General features: G+C 41.4%; 1 protein-coding gene across 2 annotated transcripts in view; it reads right to left on the reverse strand.

Annotated features, from left to right (window-relative positions):
- The window catches only part of KIF6 (kinesin family member 6), a 388,723-nt gene that overhangs the window by 359,472 nt on the left and 9,672 nt on the right, over window positions 1-19,579 (reverse strand). The window contains exon 3 of one of the 2 annotated variants that reach the window (XM_058733811.1): window positions 18,638-18,712. The exons of the other annotated variant lie outside the window; for it this stretch is intronic. Within the exon in view, the coding sequence (XP_058589794.1) occupies window positions 18,638-18,712 (75 nt within the window). The remainder of the gene's footprint in view (window positions 1-18,637; window positions 18,713-19,579) is intronic. 2 annotated transcript variants of the gene reach the window in all.

The raw sequence follows: 19,579 nt of genomic DNA on the forward strand, positions 1-19,579 counted from the left end.
TCAAATTTTATTGTCCTGATATAAATACTCCCTCTACCAGAAACATACTGATAGCACAGCAACTTTGAGTAACAATTTCTCCCATTAAAGGAGCAATTCCATTTTTTAAGGTAGCATGCAGCACAAGTTTGCTATTAAAAAAAAAAAAAGGATACTTCCTAGTTTAATAACAACTCTGACTTTGTCTCAATGAGAAAACAATTTAGTGTTCTCACAATAAACCGAAATTAAATCAGAAGTAAAAGGAATACTGCTTTTCAAAGATCCTAGTGCTTGAGAGTGAGCACAAGCTAGTAAATGCATTTCTACAGAGCTATGAAGAATATTTTATCTCTGAATAAGAGTAATTCCTGACACAATTGCCTACTCACCTAAATTAAGAATGAAAATACAGACACTCCTAAGTGAAAACATACTGTACTTCTATTATCATTTAGATTGAGGCTAAACAGGGTCTCACAGGAGATAAATATTCTTAACAAGCAAATAAAGAATTCAGCCACTGGGGTTTTCCTTTATTTTCAACTGTTTAAGCTTTTATAACAAAGTTTTTAGTGTTCTGGAAGCCTTTTATGGCTACAATTATATGAACAACACGACTTAATTAGCATGCATGAGTATATGATTCTATAATGGGGATTTTCATTAATTAAAATAGCTGGAAATACAAAAGCATTCGCTGTAAACAATTTGAGGAATCAAGAATCTAATTTGCCTATTGCACAACAAAGAAAAACGCACTGCAGTAATGTGAATAATTTTGGCTTGCAGAGCGACTGCACATTTATCTAACAATTTCAGACTTCACTCATTCCACAAACACCGGGTATCTACAGCTTACTAGTGCTTGGGAGTCATCAACAGAACAGAAATTCTACATTCTAATTCTGACATTCTAGCAGATAGAATGCAGATGGATAATGTACAACAGACATAATACACTGGAAAATTATATATGTCAGAAGGTGGTAAGTTCTATAGAAAAAAAAAAGGAAAAAGCAGAGTAAGATAAGAGGGTCAGTGACAGATGGGGAGAGGGACGGGATGCAGTTTTAATCAGGATCATCAGCATGTGCCTCAATAAGAAGGTGACATTTGAGCAAAAACTTTAAAAAGGTGACAGCGTGAACTAAACATGGGTATGTGGGAGAAGATCATTCCAGGCAGAAAAAAACAGCCAAAGGAAAAGCCTTATCTGAGGCTGAAGATTTCTGGAGGGTTAAAACCTGAAACAGCAAAGGGGAGAATATAAGAAAAAAAGAAAAACGCTTTAAGGTAAGTGCCCCTTTGCTTACAAGGGAGAAACAAATCTTGGAAGACTGTTTTGGGTAGAGCTGATTACATTCTTTGTGAGGCCTAGTGCACAATGAAAATGCAGAGCCCCTTCGTTCAAAAGGAGAAAAAGTGCTGTCAGGGGTATTAAAATATAAAGCTTTTTTCCTCAAAAATATTTTAGTACTTAGAGGGATTATTTATAATTCAAGGGAGAATGGTATTACACGAGTAATGATAAACTTTCAACTTGCAAAAAAATAATAAATTGGCATTATAATTTTATACATATAACACTTTATTATATAATGTTTACATAAGATAATTTACATAATACTTTATTAATATGTCTTGATCGATCATATAATTTTCCTGGCTTGCTTTTACTACATATTCATTTATTAGGTCATCAAACTTTATATCTTTAGCAACTTCATTTTCTTTTTTTAAGGATTATTTATTTATTTATGTTTTATTATATATAATTTATTGTCAAGTTGGTTTCCATACAACACCCAGTGCTCATCCCAACAGGTGCCCTCCTCAATGCCCATCACCCACCTTCCCCTCTCCCCCACCGTCCCCCAACCCTCGGTTTGTTCTCAGTATTTAAGAGTCTCTTATGGTTTGCCTCGTTGCCTCTCTGTAACTTTTTTTTTTAACCCCCTTCCCCTCCCCGCCTGGTCTCCTGTTAAGTTTCTCAGGATCCACATATGAGTGAAAACATATGGTATCTGTCTTTCTCTGCCTGACTTATTTCACTTAGCATAACACTCTCCAGTTCTATCCACATTGCTACAAAAAGCCATATTTCGTTCTTTATCATTGCGAAGTAGTATTCCATTGTATATATAAACCACATCTTCTTTATCCATTCGGCAGCTGATGGACATTTAGGCTCTTTCCATAATTTGGCTATTGTTGAAAGTGCTGCTGTAAACATTGGGGTATAAGTGCCCTTACGCATCAGCACTCCTGTATCCCTTGGGCAAATTCCTAGCAGTGCTATTGCTGGGTCATAGGGTAGATCTATTTTTAATTTTTTGAGGAACCTCCACACTGATTTCCAGAGTGGCTACACCAGTTTGCATTCCCACCAACAGTGCAAGAGGGTTCCTGTTTCTCCACATCCTCTCCAGCATCTATGGTCTCCTGATTTGTTCATTTTAGCCACTCTGACCGGCGTGAGGTGGTATCTCAGTGTGGTTTTGATTTGTAGCAACTTCATTTTCAATTGATATAACTGAAAGCTGTTTGCAAATGCAAAATCATAGTTTTCCTTTCTGAAAGTTATTTTTCTTGCGATGAGGACTTTTTGCATCTATTCTCTTAGCAACCTTTAAATATACAATACAGTACCATTAACTATCGTCACCATGGTGGGCAGAGGCGGTCAAAATAATTTCCAGTTATAAAATAAGTAAGTCATGGAGGTATAATATACAAATAATTTTTGATGATTTTTACTTTTGAGAAAGATCTTTCTGCTGATACAACTGTTACTGGAGCTATTACGAGTATTTTACAGACTATGACAACATTGAAATAAATTTCTTATAAATTATTTCAAAATACAAATTTTAGTACATCTAAGCTGACAAATCTCACAAATATGTCTCTAAAAAGACTGACCTCTTCATACAAATCAGTCTCATGTAAGTTTGAATGTAATTTTATTTTATTTATTTATTTATTTTTTTAATGTTTTTTTATTTATTTTTGGGACAGACAGAGACAGAGCATGAACGGGGGAGGGGCAGAGAGAGAGGGAGACACAGAATCGGAAACAGGCTCCAGGCTCCGAGCCATCAGCCCAGAGCCTGACGCGGGGCTCGAACTCACGGACCGCGAGATCGTGACCTGGCTGAAGTCGGACGCTTAACCGACTGCGCCACCCAGGCGCCCCGAATGTAATTTTAAATGCAAATATACTCAATGCATTTATTTTTTGTATTTTTATTTTTTAACGTCTATTCATTTTTGAGAGACAGAGCCTGAGTGGGGGAGGAACAGAGAAAGAGTGAGACACAGAATCTATCTGAAGCAGGCTCCAGGCTCTGAGCTGTCAGCACAGAGCGCAACATGGGGCTCGAACTCACGGACAGCGAGATCATGACCTGAGCTAAGTTGGACGCTCAACCAACTGAGCCACCCAGGTGCCCCTACCCAATGCATTTTAATATTTGCTGACATCTCCTGTAACTAGTGAAGGTAAGAACAAGAAACTAAAAGTAGCTTCATAATTTGTGCATACTCCCAAACACCTATTTATATGTTTTATCTCTGTATCTCTGATTACAAGGAAGAATTTAATTTTAAAACTATCTCCCTCATTAATTCATTCATCTGAAGCTACATAACCAAATAACGTCCTTTTCTGTTGAATAGATCTTAAATTTAATTTGTTTCTAAGGCTGTGGACATGTGCTTTACTTGCAGCATTTTCAAAGCTGAAAATTCTAACCTATTTGAAGAATTCTACCAACTCTGTGATATGTTTTATGTCCACTCTTATTTTGTAATAGCTTACTGATATAGTTTGCACGCTGAGTGCCAGCAGTTCCTATTCTGGTGCTCAGGCCGGAGCGTTAAATATCAGACGCCGCCAGGGCCAGCTCTGGGGACACACAGGACAGCCAGCCTCCCAGAGAAGCCCCTGGGAAGACCCCGCTGTCTTGCTATGATGCCGTTCTGCTGATGTTACGGTGGTCACTCCCGCCATCTAGGTCCGTATCCCAGCGTGACCACCCCCTCGGGGTCCTGTAGCACCCTGGACTGCTCTCAGGTGTGCAGCTGGCCAAATGCTACTGGGTGGGTGCTGCGTGCTACGCCCAAGCCCATGTGCATACCAACTGTCACCTGGACCACAAGCACGTGCACATCATGCTGCTCCAGGGGCCTCCTCTCTTCAGGTATGTGTTCCTTTTCCCACTGGACATCACTTACAAAATGCTAGTTCAAAGATAAAATTATTAGGAACTTCGAGATGGCAACAGTGGGGGGTTAAACCCAGCATGGGGCCCTTCTCAGCATAGGACATACTGACTGCAAAGCCAAGGTCCATGAAGCCAGCCAGAGCTGGTTCTAGGCCGTCATAAAGAGTTGGGCTTTTTCTCCGAATGAAAGAGGGAGCCATTGAAGGGCTTTGAGCATAGAAATGACACATTTCCCTTGCAGTTACTAGTGAAGAATATAAGTTTGCACTTCACACTAGAGAACTGGACTCTGACTCCTCAGATTCAAGCATTAAACGTGACTTACACAACCATCATGTTGCTTTTGACATTCAGTATCATCAAAAAGTAATTTTTTAAAATAAACTATCTTGTACAATCTAAATATACATAGTTTTTATTTTGTCAGTCACATCTCAATGAAACTAGAAGAAAAACTAATTTCTAAATCTTTTATTCAGGCCAACATTAGATCTAAACAAAGTAGATTAAGTCTATTCATAAAATGTGACCTTGATTTAATTAGATACATTTGGCCACAATGAACAAAAACTAAGGGAAGCAGGGTAACTATGAGAGAATGAAAACATAAAGAAGCAGGGATTTCCACCAGGCCTCTAGACCACTTGGGACCTTCTCCTTATGTGTCAGTTACAAATTGGCAGAGGCTATGATGACCCACAGCTGTCACCAATGTGTGGTCGACAGTGACCCCTTCAGACTCTCATTCTCTACCTCAGTCTTCCAGCTTCTGCTCCTGCTCCAGCAGTCTGCTTTGTCCATATTTGCCCAGTTTATTCTGCCAAGAGTGGTACTCAAACAGCCCCACTCCATTTCTATTTGGGTAACACTTTTAGCCTAGATCCACCTGCTAAGCCATGGGAAGCCTTGCATCGTGGCCCTTGACTCAGATTCCTTCTTCTGACCCCATCGGCCACAGCTGCCAGGAACAATGTCACAACCATTAAGAAACTATGGGTAGGATAGTCTTCCCTGATCAGCATCTGTGGGGATGACAGGCTTGGAAACGACATGACTGAACGCTTGCTGAAAATGTCTTCTGACACACAGCTTAACATCTTTCATTTCAGTATATCACCATGCCTGAAATGCTATCAGTCTTGGCCTGATTTTGGTAAACAAGGATCTTTTTGTATAACAAAAATTCCTCCAAGACAGTTAAGATTTACTTGTAGTGCCTGATATATAGCTAGCACTCAATAAATGTTAGCTGAATGAGTGATGAATAACGGTTAATTTAACCTAATTGTTTTCCTCGGAGAATAGCTACATTGAGCGAAGACATTTTATGGACAAAAGAAAGAAACGTCATCTGGAGGACGTGAATATTTGACAATGCATGGGAAAAAGGCACAGTGGTGGTTAAAGGGCCACACAGAGATCATGGATTCTGGAGTACAGTAAGAAAAAATCCAGGAGGTGGGAAGTAAAAGGGAAGGCACAGTTCACTTCCCACACCTGCCTACCTCCAACCCTAAGAGTGGCTGAGACAGAATTGACATCTCAGTTCTGCCTGTTTATAACAACCAGGAGGAAAGAGTCAACACTGTTCAATGTTCATGAAAGTCAAGTAGGATGAGGACTGAAAGCTGCCCACTGACTCAGTGACACGAACATCTCTGGTGAATTTAGCAAGGGTAATCTCAGTGAAATGCAATGAAATACACAAACCCATTGCTCTGAGATACAGCAATCTGAGGCTCAAAAGACTATGAAAGAAAGACATACTCTGGTGTCAGCTCCACAACCTTACTACTGGGTGACCCTGCAGAAGTCAATTAAATGCTCTGAGCCCCAGTTTTCTCATCTAAAAGGGGAATAACCAGATCTGTCCACCCAGAGGGCTGTAAAAACTAAGTGAGAGAATACATGTGCATCTGCTGTAAGATTATCAAATCTCTGTATGGGATCAAGCGTATTCTCGTGGTTATCAAATAACAATAAGTTTGTTCATGTTATTTAGCCAGAAGTACATTAAAAATCTGACCAAAAACACCTGGCCAAGCACAAGGGTAGCCAAATTCACTGAGAACGACAGACATTTCTGCTAAAAGAGTTGTGCTCCAAGTAAAGCGACTTTCAAATGAAGAAGATATTTAGATCATGCACTGAATAAATTTATTGCCCTATTTTCCCCAACAATTTAAACAACATATTTTAATTATGGTTGTGCTTTCTGACAGTCAATTGTAAATTCAAATAACTACAGTAAAGATCTTGCCAGCTGTAATCAATCACTACACATTTGTGTAGGCAGGACTTTCCAGAAGGCTTTGCATTCCATTCGCGTTCTTTGTAGATCATTCTTTGGGAGGATAAGAAGGTGAATAATAATAACTAGAAATATCTTTGGATCATCTGTGACTGCATTCTCAAGTCCTGAAGTAAAGATCTCTGAGAAAATTGCCAATTTGTGATCAGGAGAAACCAAATCTAACAAGAGTCGGGGGGGGGGGGGAATCCATAAAGAAAAGCTTCATAACTTGGTAAAATCCTGAACTGGAATGAAAAATCTTTGTCTAGAAAAATGCTGGTGAGGAGCCAAAAACGGATGATAGTTAATACTTCCTGAGCACACACTGTGTCCTGGGGCATGTGTTTTTTGTGTCCAGTTCATTTGATCATCAGGGCAAATGAAGTAGCTATTACGGTGCCATTTCCCCAGATACAGATGAAAAACAGACACGGAATCAGTAAGTTGCCCAAACCTACACAGCTACCAAGTATTAAAGTTGGGAGACAAAGTCCCCAGTCTTGATGTGTTACACGGTCTCCCACAACTATTGCTTTACAGAAAGTGTTTAAATTCCTGAAAACTAATCATAACTAATTAATTACCTTAGCCAAATAGTTTCTGATTTCCCTGTTACTTTTTAATTGTCTTGTAAGTGTTGACAACAGAGTGTTAAACCAAGACAGGCATCCTTCTAAGCAGGGGGCCCTGCGCCTGGGGCTCACACCCAGGAAGCCTGCCCTGGCATTAGGATAAGGTGCTTCCACTTATTTTAGAAAGAAGTGGGGTCTAAATTATAAACAAACGCCAAAACTTCAGAACTGTCAAGTTGTTTGGAGTACATCTCAGGTGTCTGAGAAAGATACCACTAAAGAAAGATAGCAATGAGTACCCTTAGGTCATGAAATCTCCAACCTGAGTTTTGGTTAGTATAACAGAAGCACTTAGAGGCCTTGTTAAAACAGAATGCTCTGGGCTCGGTCAGTTAAGCGTCTGACTTCAGCTCAGGTCATGATCCTTGTGGTTTGTGAGTTCGAGCCCCACACCAGGCTCTGCGCTCAGAGCAGAGCCTGCTTCGTATCCTCTGTCCTTCTCTCTCTCTGCCCCTCCCCTGCTCACACTTTTTCTCTCTTTGTCTCTCTCAAAAATAAACAAACCTTTATAAACAAACAAAAACCAAAACCTTCTGATTCAGAAGGTCTGGGTGAGGCCAGAGAATCTGCATTCCTAACAAGTTCCTAGGTGATATGGATGCTGCCGGTCCAGGGGCCACTTTGAGAACCACCAGACTCAAGAAAAAAGCAGTTATCCATCGGGTTATTTTCATTTCACTGAAAAGGCCTCTGTCCAAGAAACACCGCAGGAAGGAACCAAAAGTAAAACCCATTTACAAGAAACAAAGCTCATCACATCATATTCAGCAAGAAACGGAAGGCTACAGCCCCTGAAGGATAATCCTCTACATACCGATCCTCTCACTCAACAATTATTCGTTGAGTATCCAATATATACTTGATGGTGTGCTAGGAGCCGGGGACACAGCAGCAAACATAGACGAAGAGTACTTGCCTTTACAAAGCTCACATTTGAGTGGGCAGAGGCAGGCAATAAACAAATGTAACAAGTAAACACTGTGTCTAGTCTGTGTCGGTGTTACACGCTACAAAGAAAAAGAGAGCACAGGATGGGTAAGTGTGGGGCCGCTGGGGCTGTCATCTTACATAGTGTAGTCACTGAAGGCCTCACTGAGAAGACATTTGAGCAGAGACCTGCAGGACAGGGAGGTAAAGACAGGAGCGAGAGAGAGTTCCGGGCAGCGGGAGGAGCAAGTGCAAAGGCCCTGAGCCAGGAACACGCTTGTGTCTGAGAAAGAGCAATATAAAAAAGAATGTTTTTTATTACTTCTGGACAAGGCAATTTTTCTACTCTCCTCAAGGACTGATGCACAAAATGTACTGAGTATGTGAACTTTGGAATCCTGGGAAGAACACACACAGGTAATTTCTCCATTCTGGTGTCACAATGTTTTCAGAACTCAATCTTACATAAAATGTAGTCACAATTAACACCAGTTTTTGTGTCCCTTTTGGGTGTCGTTTTAATCTGTTTCCCTGTTCGGGTGATTTCTGAGGAGAGCAGCCCAGACATTTCCAGGCCACGATGAGCAGAAATGCGGGTGGGCAGTGCAGAAGTTAGCAGTACCCACACCCTTATCTACTCAAGGCTCCCTGTGCCCATTCACACAAATGGCTTCTTACCTCGAGAGCCTGTGGCTCTCTGCCCACACACTTACCCTGTGTGCCATGCTTGTTTAATTCATGTACAGGTGAGGCTACAAGGGCCGAGGTGTTAGCACCCCGGAAGTGGCTCTCAGCCAATAATGGATGGGCGTGGTTACACACAGAGGAACTGCTTTGGCTCTTGGGTGGGACAGCCCTGAAGCATGTTCTTTGCAGTCTCCCAGAGAACACCAGTGGGTTTGAGTCCCCACTGCCCAAAGTGGTCACCTACTCTTTTCACATACCTAATGATGGCTTCCTTTCCTTCACTGTCTCACTTCCCTCCTCCCCTGCTCATGTGTCCTGGGCTCCCCTCCCAAATACACTACCTTCACACAAATCTTAGCCTCAGGATCTGCTTTTTTTTTTTTTTTAAGTTTTCTAAATATTTGTTTGTTTGTTTGTTTGTTTGTTTAGAAAAGGCACAAGCAGAGGAGGGACAGAGAGGGAGACAGAATCCCAAGCACGCTCCACACTGTCAGCACAGAGCCCAAGGGGCTCTCTCTCATGAACCATGAGATCATGACCTGAGCTGAAATCAAGAGTCAGTCGCTTAACCAACTGAGCTATCCAGGCGCCCCTCAAGATCTGTGTTAGTAGGAGGCCTACCAGCATAAGACACGTATCTTCTAGCTAAGGAAACATCACTGCGAGAGCACCTCTGATCCACTGGTCAGTGTCTTTTATCACCTTTTTAATTTAAGCAATGCTATTTATTTTACCACAGACCCAGTGATTTTCATCACATGTCTCTGCTCTGTCAGAGAACTCAGACTCCCCACAGCCAAAGTGCTTCATATAACTCTCAGACCATTTTTAGTGGTCTCGTATCAAGTGAATCACAAATAGCTTTAACTTACAGTCATCAGTGCAAAATAATGGCTTCATGCAATTTCTTGTATGGTCACTCCTAAGAAGAGACATCCGGATTTAGACTCATTTGTTTTACCTCCAGTAGTAAATTTCATTATTTTAAACGTGCATCTTTGGTATATAACCTATGCCTATCCGGTGGACTACGATGCTCTCTGCAAGCTCACTAAATGCGGGTGGCACGGCACTATTACCCTCTCCCTTGTTAAGGTTTCGGTGGAGCACCTCGAGATCATCACCTTCTATAATTTCAGTGGGTTTTAAAAGCTGACACGTGTTCCTGGTTTTAAGCACAAAGTCATGTTCTCAGTTGCGGATAAAATTTTAAAAGTGCTACAGCTAAAAGTTTGAATTTAAGAATAATGGTGAAATCACAAAAGCTAGAAACGTAATGTTACCAGGAAATTTCAGCATAGCAAGAAATGGCACCAAGCACAGGTACGTGTTTGTGAACAACACATCTGGTGAAGTAAAACTGTGGCCAGAAGTTGAACAGATCTGTGTGAGCCAGTGGGTTCTTGTCTAATTTGGTGGTAACCAATGTTTGCTGCTTGAAAGCCAATTTTGAGAAAAATAAAGTGTTTACTGGCAGGGATGTTTTGGTGAATGTCTAATGGAATTAACTTTATTGAGTCCCTTGGGGGAGAAGTTCTAGTCTAATGATTTAGATTACTAAATAGAAGAACAAATGACACTAAAGTTTTCTCTTTTTATCAAAGTTTACTTGGGGGGGGTGGCTCAGTCCGTTAAGCATCCAGCTTCGGTGCAGGTCACGATCCCATCGCTCTTGAGTTCCATTGGATTCTGTGTCCTCCTCTCTCTCTATCCCTCCCCCACTCACACTCTGTGTGTATCTCTCTCTCAAAACTAAACATTAAAAAAATTTTTTTAATTAAAAAACATAAAGTTTATTTATTTTGAGAGAGAAAGCCTCCATAATTCAACTTTTCCCCCTATAGGTAAGGTATCATTTCTTTCTCTTTGCTTTCAGGTTTTTTTCCTTTGTCTTGAGTGTTCTGAAGTTTAACTATAACTTGTCCTAGAATGGATTTGAGTTGATCCTGTTTGGGATTTGCTCAGTTTCTTAAAGCTCTAGATTTAGGCCTTTTGCCAAATTTGGGGAATTTTCAGCCATTGCTTCTTTGAATACTTTTCAACCCTGCTCTCTTTCTCCTCTCCTTGGGGACTCTGATGACATGAATATTAGATTTTTGCTAGAGTTCTCACGGGTCCCTGAGGGTTTGTTCACTTTGGTTTGGTTTTTCATTTTGTTTTCCAGCTTATTTTCTTTCTATTGTCCATATTGGGTAATGTCTATTGTTACTGCTTCAAATTCATTGATTCTTTTCTCTGACCTCTCCCTCCTGCTGGTTAGCTATCCATCAAACTTTTCATTTCGGTTATTGTACTTTTCAGTTCTAAATTCCCATTTGGTTCTCCTTTAGATCTTCTATTTTTTTGCTGAGAATTTTAAATCTTTTCATGTGTTTCAAGCATGTTCATAACTGCTCACGGAAGCATTTTTGTGATAGCTGCTTAAAATCCTTGCTAGATTATTCCAGACCTATGTTATCTACATACTGGCATCTGTTGATTATTTCTTCTTATGCAAATTGATATTTTCCAGATTCCTGATATCTCCTATCTGATAAATGATTTTCAACGTATCCTGGGTAGCTTAGGTATGATGTTAATGAGATTCCTGAACATACTTAAATCTTCTTTTGGCGTGCCTCCTCTGACAACATGATAGTGGGAGCAGCAAGGTGCTACCTCACCACTGCCAGGTAGGGGTGAAGGCCCAGGCTCCCCACCCAGTCTTCACACTTGTGGGGGGCCCTCATTCCTGTGGGTGGAGGCGAGAATTCAGGCTCCCTTCTAGGCCTCATCTGTCACGCCCCTGGATAGGACAGGGAGGGGCACCTGGTTGCTGCTCACTGATACCACAGCAGGGTGAGGGAGGCCTTGTTACTGCTGGTTGGTGGTGAACCCCAGGATCCCATGTGACTTCCAATGACAACTTGGTGGAGGGAGAGGGAGAGGGAGAGGGAGAGGGAGAGGGAGAGGGAGAGGGAGAGGGAGAGGGAGAGGGAGAGGAGAAGCTGTTACCTCCACATGGGGATGAATCTTCCCACTCCTCTGATACCACCCTGGCAGTGGGGGATGGGGTGCCTCGCGTAGCCAGGCCTTTGCTGTTGGGGTAGGGCGGCGGGATTTTTCCATGGTATCTGGGTGGAGCAGGGCAACTAGTCTCGAAAAGTTTCTGTCTCACTCGGCTGTCCCTTTCCTGGTCCCCTGGGTATAGAGAACAGACTTTTCTTTCCATTTTTGTCTGAGCCTGTTGGTGTTTCTGAGTTGCCAGTTTTGCCAGCATCTAGTCTGGGACACATGAGGCAAAAAACACACACACACACACACACAACCATGTCATTCCTCAGGTCTGGAGGTCCCCTGGCCAGTCTACCTTCTCAGAATCTTCTTATATTTCTTTTACATATAATGCCCAGAGTTTTTACTTACACTTAGTGAAAGGAGTAGAGAGAAGTGTGTTTACTTCATCTTGGTCTGAAGCCATAAGCTACTGGACATATTTTTAAAGTGGAAAAGAGTACATATGTCTAATTTTTTCAACACTTAAACTGAAGAAGGTGTCGAAGTTCACATAGTACATATTTCTTTCAGCCTCAAAATAATCCTGTAAACTTGGTATTGTTGGCATCTCCCTTTCTCCGAGGGATGACTGATTCAGAAGTGACAGGTCTGACCCAGAGTCTCAGGGTAAGTTTGTCACAGGGCTGAGGCCGGAATCAGATTATTCCACTGATACCACATTGTTTGAGCCAGAGGGGGAAGAAGCATGAGTCCACAATAATATTTCAGTTTATGTGTGTAAGTACTCTTTTGTGCCTTCTCTTCTACCCCATTCTGGCCTCCCTGTCTCTGCTCATGCAGCAGGACTGGGCAAGCTATACAACCAACAGCATCGGCACCAGGACCTATTTCTTAGAGCCACAGCTACAGCCCTGAGGGGCGTGGCCCTGGCCCTACCGGGAAGGAGTGTGGGCTGTCCCTCCCACAAGAAAATGCCCTCTCCCAAGCCCTGCCCCCCCCAACCCCAGCAGGTTCAAGTACTCTCAAAAGTCCTTCTCCAAGTCTGTGGTTGTAACCCTGGGAGGTTGCTTTTTCCCTTCAACCTCTACTCAAAATAAACTGAAAGGCTGCACTTGGTGTTGTTCAACCCTGGTGAAATCAAAGGTTAGAAGAACTGGTTCAGAGTGACTAATAGCGTTTCCGAAATGAGCATGGCTGGACTTTTTGCACTGCAGGTGCTACGGCTGTCCAGGCCCAGCTATGGGGCCCTCTGTCTTTGGTACAACCAGTCCCCCTCATGGTGTGCACCCTATTTGTTTTGGTCAAACCGCGTTCCTCTAAAACACTAGACTTCCAGATTGCTCCAAAAGCACTCACTGCACATAAAATTTCCCACACCCCAAGCTTTTAGGTAACACATAAGATTGGCTGAAGACCTGGGATTCTTTTTGTTTGTTTGTTTGTGTGTTTTTGTTTTTGTTTTGCTGTTTATTTATTTTTGAGACAGAGTGAACAGGGGAGGGGCAGAGAGAGAGAGGGAGACACAGAATCTGAAACAGGCTCCAGGCTCTGAGCTGTCAGCACAGAGCCTGACATGGGGCTCGAACCCACGAACTATGAGATCATGACCCCAGCCGAAGTCGGGCGCTTAACCAACTGAGCCACCCAGGCACCACAAAGACCTGGGATTCTTTTGAATTTCAAGTGCATATGATGGGACCTCAGAAAAGTTTAGACTTCAACATTCTCTCCTTAAATTTTTCACTAAAATTCACCCTCCAGGTGATGATTCACCCTCCAGGATGATGTGCCAGGTTTGGCTTGTGGCTTCAGGCATCCCCTGATAGACCACCACATCCTCCCAAGATAGATGCACCCCAGCTTGAGAAGAATAACACTGAGTGAGATATCAAATAAAATCACAAGTTCCTTACACCTGAAATGAATATAATATTGTATGTCAACTATACTTCAATAATAAAATTAAAAACAAAAAACTACAAGCTCTTTCATATGGTGCAATACCATATACTACACACACTTGCGCACCTACTAAATTTTATCTTTATAAAAAATTAGTCCAAAACCAATGAGTGAATTAATATGATAAAAGGCTGATTTTGCATAGGATATATTTCAGAAAAATCAAAGTTCAAAAGAGGAAGAATGATAAAATGCTTCCTAGGGGGGATGTACTAAATAATAAACAACTAACCACAAGGATTCTTTTACTTAATTTCCAGTGACACAAATGTAAAGTTTTATAACTTCTCACCACTGGCATGCAGTTCTGTAGTCATGCAATCACGTCACTTTTTGACTTAAGTAGGAAAAGATGAGTCTAAATTAGTAAGGCTCCTGAATTACACAACTTTGGAAAGAAATAGCACTAATTTTATTTAGCTTTAATTGTATACAGTACCAGGATTAAGCTACAATGAGTTAACCCAACAGAACAGCCTTCAAAGAGCCGAGTTGAGTGGCTGGATTTTTGTTGAGCATGTATTCCTGAAGACTAATCTTCATGGGGGAATAGCAAGTATTTCTTAAAAGCATCAAATATCTGAGGGAAATATGTACCTGAGGGAAATATGTATCTGAGGGAAATATGAAATATGAGGAAAGCAATAGTAGAGCATAAACATTAAAAAAAAAGGTATATAGAAAAAAAGCCAATTCAAAGGAAGATAATAATTGTCTTCAGAGTGAAAAGCAAGGATATCATATCAATAAACAAGAACAGACTTTGTTTCCATCTCCTAGAAGTGAAAAATAAAATTGCTAAAATTAAAAATGTGAGAGGCAGGTGACAAAGAATGAAAAGCACAGCTGAAAAGGAAATTACCATGCTAGAACACTGAGCTAACAAATTCTTTCAGGACTCAGAACCAAAAAACAAAGAGATGGGGACTATGAATGTACAGTTATAATATTGGGAGGAGAGAAGTGCTAGTTATAGAAACAGAAGTTCCAAAAATAAGTTGGAGGGAAGGGAATTATTGTGTTAATTATTAAAGATATTAACAGTGTGATAACCTAACACTCGAGCTTGAATATGTAAAGAGTTTTCAGCAGAAATGGCCGAATGAGACAAGAATACATGAATACATGAAAAAATAGCCATACCTAGACTATCAAGGGATTCACTGATATGAAATTCCATTAAAAAAAGAACAAAATCCAAACATCCTAAAAACTTCCAGAAAAGGAAAAAAAAAAAAAAGGCATTTCCTAAGAACTAAGATACAGATTGACATTGACATCTCTTCAGCAACACTGCTGGCAAAAAGGCAATAGAGCAGTGTCTTCACAGTTGTTTTTAAGTTTATTTATTTATTTTGAGAGAGAGCGAGCAAGTGGGGGAAGGATAGAGACAGAGGGAGAAAGAGCATCCTAAGCAGGCTCTGTGCTGTCAGCACAGAGCCCGACGTGGAGCTCAAACCTATGAACCATGAGATCATGACCTGAGCTGAAGTCGGACGCTTAACCGACTGAGCCACCCAGGCGCCCCACGAGAAGGGAATGTTTAAGCTAGAATTATTGTATACCCAAATTCCATTTTAACTGTGAAAGGGGATGAAAAGCTTCCAAAAGTTCCCCAGTCTTGAACTCTCTAAGAAATTATTAGAGGATGATTACCAGCCATACTCAAAAGGAATCCAAGAAGTAGACATAAGTATAAGAAACAGTGATGAGCAAAGAAACAAATATTCACTCAGAGATAAATACGAATAAAGGCTGATGATAAAAATGATTAACAACAATCCAGAATGCAGTTACCAGCTGGTCCCAACACTGGAGATTGTAAAAGGAGGAAAGGCAAAGTGAAAGTGTGCGAAGTGAGAGACAGACAGGGGGAGAAACTTTAGATATTGAGGGGAAAACAAAAAACAAAACAAAACAAAAGAATGAGTTTAAATATCTGAACTTCAACAACACTGGAGTGGCTGAAGTACAACGTACACCTTGAGGGAGAAAATGGAAATCAGCAGCAGTGGCAAGTACAGTCAAACCAGCAAACAGCAAAAGAGGAAAAAATGGAAAGTATGGTAAGTGGAAAAAATAAATTAAAATCGGAAGAATGGCTCCAAACATCATTATCATAATCATAATAGACACAAACAGGTTCAAATAGCCAAGTACAGGTCAGGGGCTCCGTGTGTGGCTGAAAAGCAAAGGCCAGCTATCTTTTACTTAGATAGTAAAACAAAAGGTCACAGGGAAGTTGAATTAAGAGATCGAGAAAGATAAACTAGATAAAGGCTAACAGAAAAAAATAAAATAGCAAAAATATTTTCAGGAAAAATGGGATACAAGGAGATAAGTACTAAAAAGGACAAAGAGGAATGTTTCCTATTGCTGAAAGACAGGCTCCACTAGGAACAACTTGGGCAGCCTGGATGAAAATGCCTGTCATTCTTGAAATCTCATCATCATCGGATTGGATGTCATTGTCCAGTCAGTGAACAAAACAAATCCCAGCCTTTGTGGAGCTTTTGTTCTAGAGGAAGATGGACCAGAACACTAATAAACAACCCAACTAGGTAGTATGTCAGATGGTGATAAGTGCTAAAAAAAAATAAAATGGGGAAGGGTGAAAGGGAGTGCAATTTCAAATGCAGCTAATAAGGGAAGGCCTTCCTGAGAAGCTGACAAAGGAGCAAGACTTCAAGGACAACCATGCAGATCTCTGAAGGAAGATGATTCCAGGCCCAGAGACCCAACAAGAGCTGGAGGGGAGGTGGGCTCAAGATGGAAGAGCTCATTAGTAATGAGAAGAAATACCAGACATCCAGGAAACTGAAACGAAGGCTCCCTCCCTGAATGATTTTAGGAAATTTCAAAATGAGGTCAGCTATCTGAAAAATGACATAACCCAAAAGATGACTAAAAGGAAGAGAATTTTAGACAAGTGTGACATCCAGTCAAGGAGCTCTGAATTTTTTTCAAGTTTATTTGTTTTGCGAGAGAGAGAGAGAGCGCGCGCGCACAAGCATGAGCAGGGGAAGGGCAGAGAAAGGGGATGAGAAGGAGAACCCCAAGCAGGTTCCGCACTGACAGCCCCAATGTGGGGCTCAACTCCTGAACCACGAGATCATAATCTGGGCCAAAATCAAGAGTCAGAGGCTTAACCAACTGAGCCACCCAGGCACCCCAAGGAGATCTGAATTTAACCTAAAGAGGTTATTGAACTGTGACTGTAACTAAAATAGCCGAAGCCTACTCAACTGTATTTCACCCACCGTGGAGAAAGATTGTATTAAAAGAGAAAGACTTAGTTTGAGTAAGATTCATAAAACAAAGGAGTTTGAAAGACAAAAGGTGACAATGAGTTTCCAGCAATGTCTGTGGGAGAGGGTACACCGATTAGTGGAATTAAAAATGGGTCTATTTAGCAGGTATAGATCTTCCTCCACCTACAATGAGGTTCCATCCGATAAACCCACAGTAAGTTGAAAATACCCTAAGTTGAAAATGCACTTAATACACCTAGCTTACCGAACATCATAGCTCAGCTTAGCCCACCTTCAGTGTGCCCAGAACCTTAATTAGCCTACAGGTGGCTAAAAACATCTACCACAAAGCCTGTTTTATACTAAAGTGTTGAATACCTCATGTAATTTATTCAATACTGTGCTGAAAGTGAAAAACAGAATGGTTATATGGGGACAGAATGGTTGTAAGAGCATTGGTTGCTGACCCTTGTGATCGTGTGGCTGACAGGGAGCTGTGCTCGCTGCCTCTGCCCAGCATCATGAGAGAGCACTGTGCTGTGTATCCCCAGCCCGGGAAAAGGTCAAAATTCGAAATTCAGAATAGGATTTCTACTGAATGCCTATCACTTTCACACCACCCTAAAGTTGACCAATCATTAACTGAACCATCCTAAGTTGGGGACTGTCTGTACATTTTTTATTGTAAGCATAAAGACAGATGTATTTGGGGATTATGAGATCATCAAAATTATCCAACTAATGTCAGGATCAGAAAATAACCTTAAGTAGTAGTAGTTTCCCATACAGATTCCCTACAAGAGGAGACCGTGCTTATCAAAGGTCCCAAAGAGACTTTGAGCGTCTGGTCCCAAAGAGACTTTGCCAATATATACTAATACAATGGCATTCTGATTTATTGGGTATTCTCATGTGAGCTTGGTTCCAATGGTCAGTAGCCTAGAACTGTCTAAATACGTAGAAACACAAGGGTGTAAGAACTAAGGACCAAGCTTTGAAAAGTAGTTATTACACTGAGGTACAGCTGGGTCAACCATTAGTAGGCCTCCCAGGTGTCACCCATACCTCATCCTTCATCCCTCCAACCATATGTTTGAAATGCTGTATTGATGAAAGAGCCCTGCAGTTAACAGAAAACCACCCAGGAGTCCACCACCACTAGCCATGCAATCCTGAGCACGTCACTTAATCTCTCCAATCCTCAGAGAGGTATCTATCTTTTAAAATGGGAGTAATAGGGGCACCTGGGTGGCTCGGTCGGTTAAGCGTCTGACTTTGGCTCAGGTCATGATCTCACGGTCCGTGACTTCGAGCCCCGTGTCGGGCTCTGTGCTGACCACTCAGAGCCTGGAGCCTGTTTCGGATTCTGTGTCTCCCTCTCTCTCTGCTCCTCCCCTGTTCATACTCTGTCTCTCTCTGTCTCAAAAATAAATAAACGTTAAAAAAAAAAAATGGGAGTTATAATGGCTATTCTGTCTACCTCACTGGTTTGTCTTGAGGCTCGGCTTCTAAATCTAAAACAAACAGCTACATGGATAGAAGGTATTAATACTATCATCATGACATGCCCTGTAGCCTGAGTATATAATTGATACACCAAAGGACATTACCACAATTATCTGAAAATTGAAGACAAGATGAAAACCACTAACCCATCGAACAAAACATAGGAAATCCTACCTCTCGGCAACTGGTTTGGCAATGTTTTCAAAAATGGTCTCCTGGTTTGCACCCTGATCAAAAATTCTTTGAAATCTGCAAATATGAGAGTGGTGATTATTTCAAGGCTGAGCTTCAAACACAATTGGATTAATACTTTTTTCCCAAAAGCTTTGTAAATGACCCCATATTTACATCACTGGGCTTACCTAACCTAACACAATGTTTGCCCTGTAGTCCCAACCACACTGCACTGTTGTACCCCTGTATACACATGGTGGGTAAACAGTATTGCTTTGACAAGATCTGCACAATAAATCCCTCTGAAAAACTGCAGCAGCTTTGAACCAAATAATAAACTGTGTGTTCTTTAGGTCTCAAGAGGGACAGTGTCTGCAACTGGCATCAAATTCAAATCCAGATAAGTGCGTGAAATGGAAACCCAAGAACAGGATGTAAACACCCAAAGAACTTCTGATGTCTGACCTGTAAGGGAAGAACACAGCTGTGAAATGTATGATTATAGAACTTAGTTTTAAAATCGTGAACTGAAGTTGATTTTCCATTAATGGGCGCTGCCTCAGTGACTTAATTTGCGGGATAGTTTTGTCCCATTTGGTTGATGGTGAATCAAAAGTCAAAAAGTAAATGAAGACAGACCTGTCCTGCAAAGAAAAGGCTTTATCAGATTGGCCAGGCCAGGCCAGGGCCTCGGGGAGGTAGAATGGTGTCAATGCTGCTCTTCTCCCAATGGCACTGAGCTTGGTACAGGGGCACAGGCACAGTGGGAAACCTGGGTAGGAGACACACAATATTCTTTTATAGTGTGGGAAGGTGCTACCAACAAGTATGGTCCTCATTACAAGATCATGAACAGGGGTGCCGGGGTGTCTCAGTGGGTTAAGTGTCTGACTCCTGATTTTGGCTCAGGTCATGATCTCACAGTTTGTGAGTTCAAGCTCC

This window comes from Neofelis nebulosa, chromosome 6 (genome assembly GCF_028018385.1).
Source record: "Neofelis nebulosa isolate mNeoNeb1 chromosome 6, mNeoNeb1.pri, whole genome shotgun sequence".
NCBI classification, from domain to species: domain Eukaryota; kingdom Metazoa; phylum Chordata; class Mammalia; order Carnivora; family Felidae; genus Neofelis; species Neofelis nebulosa.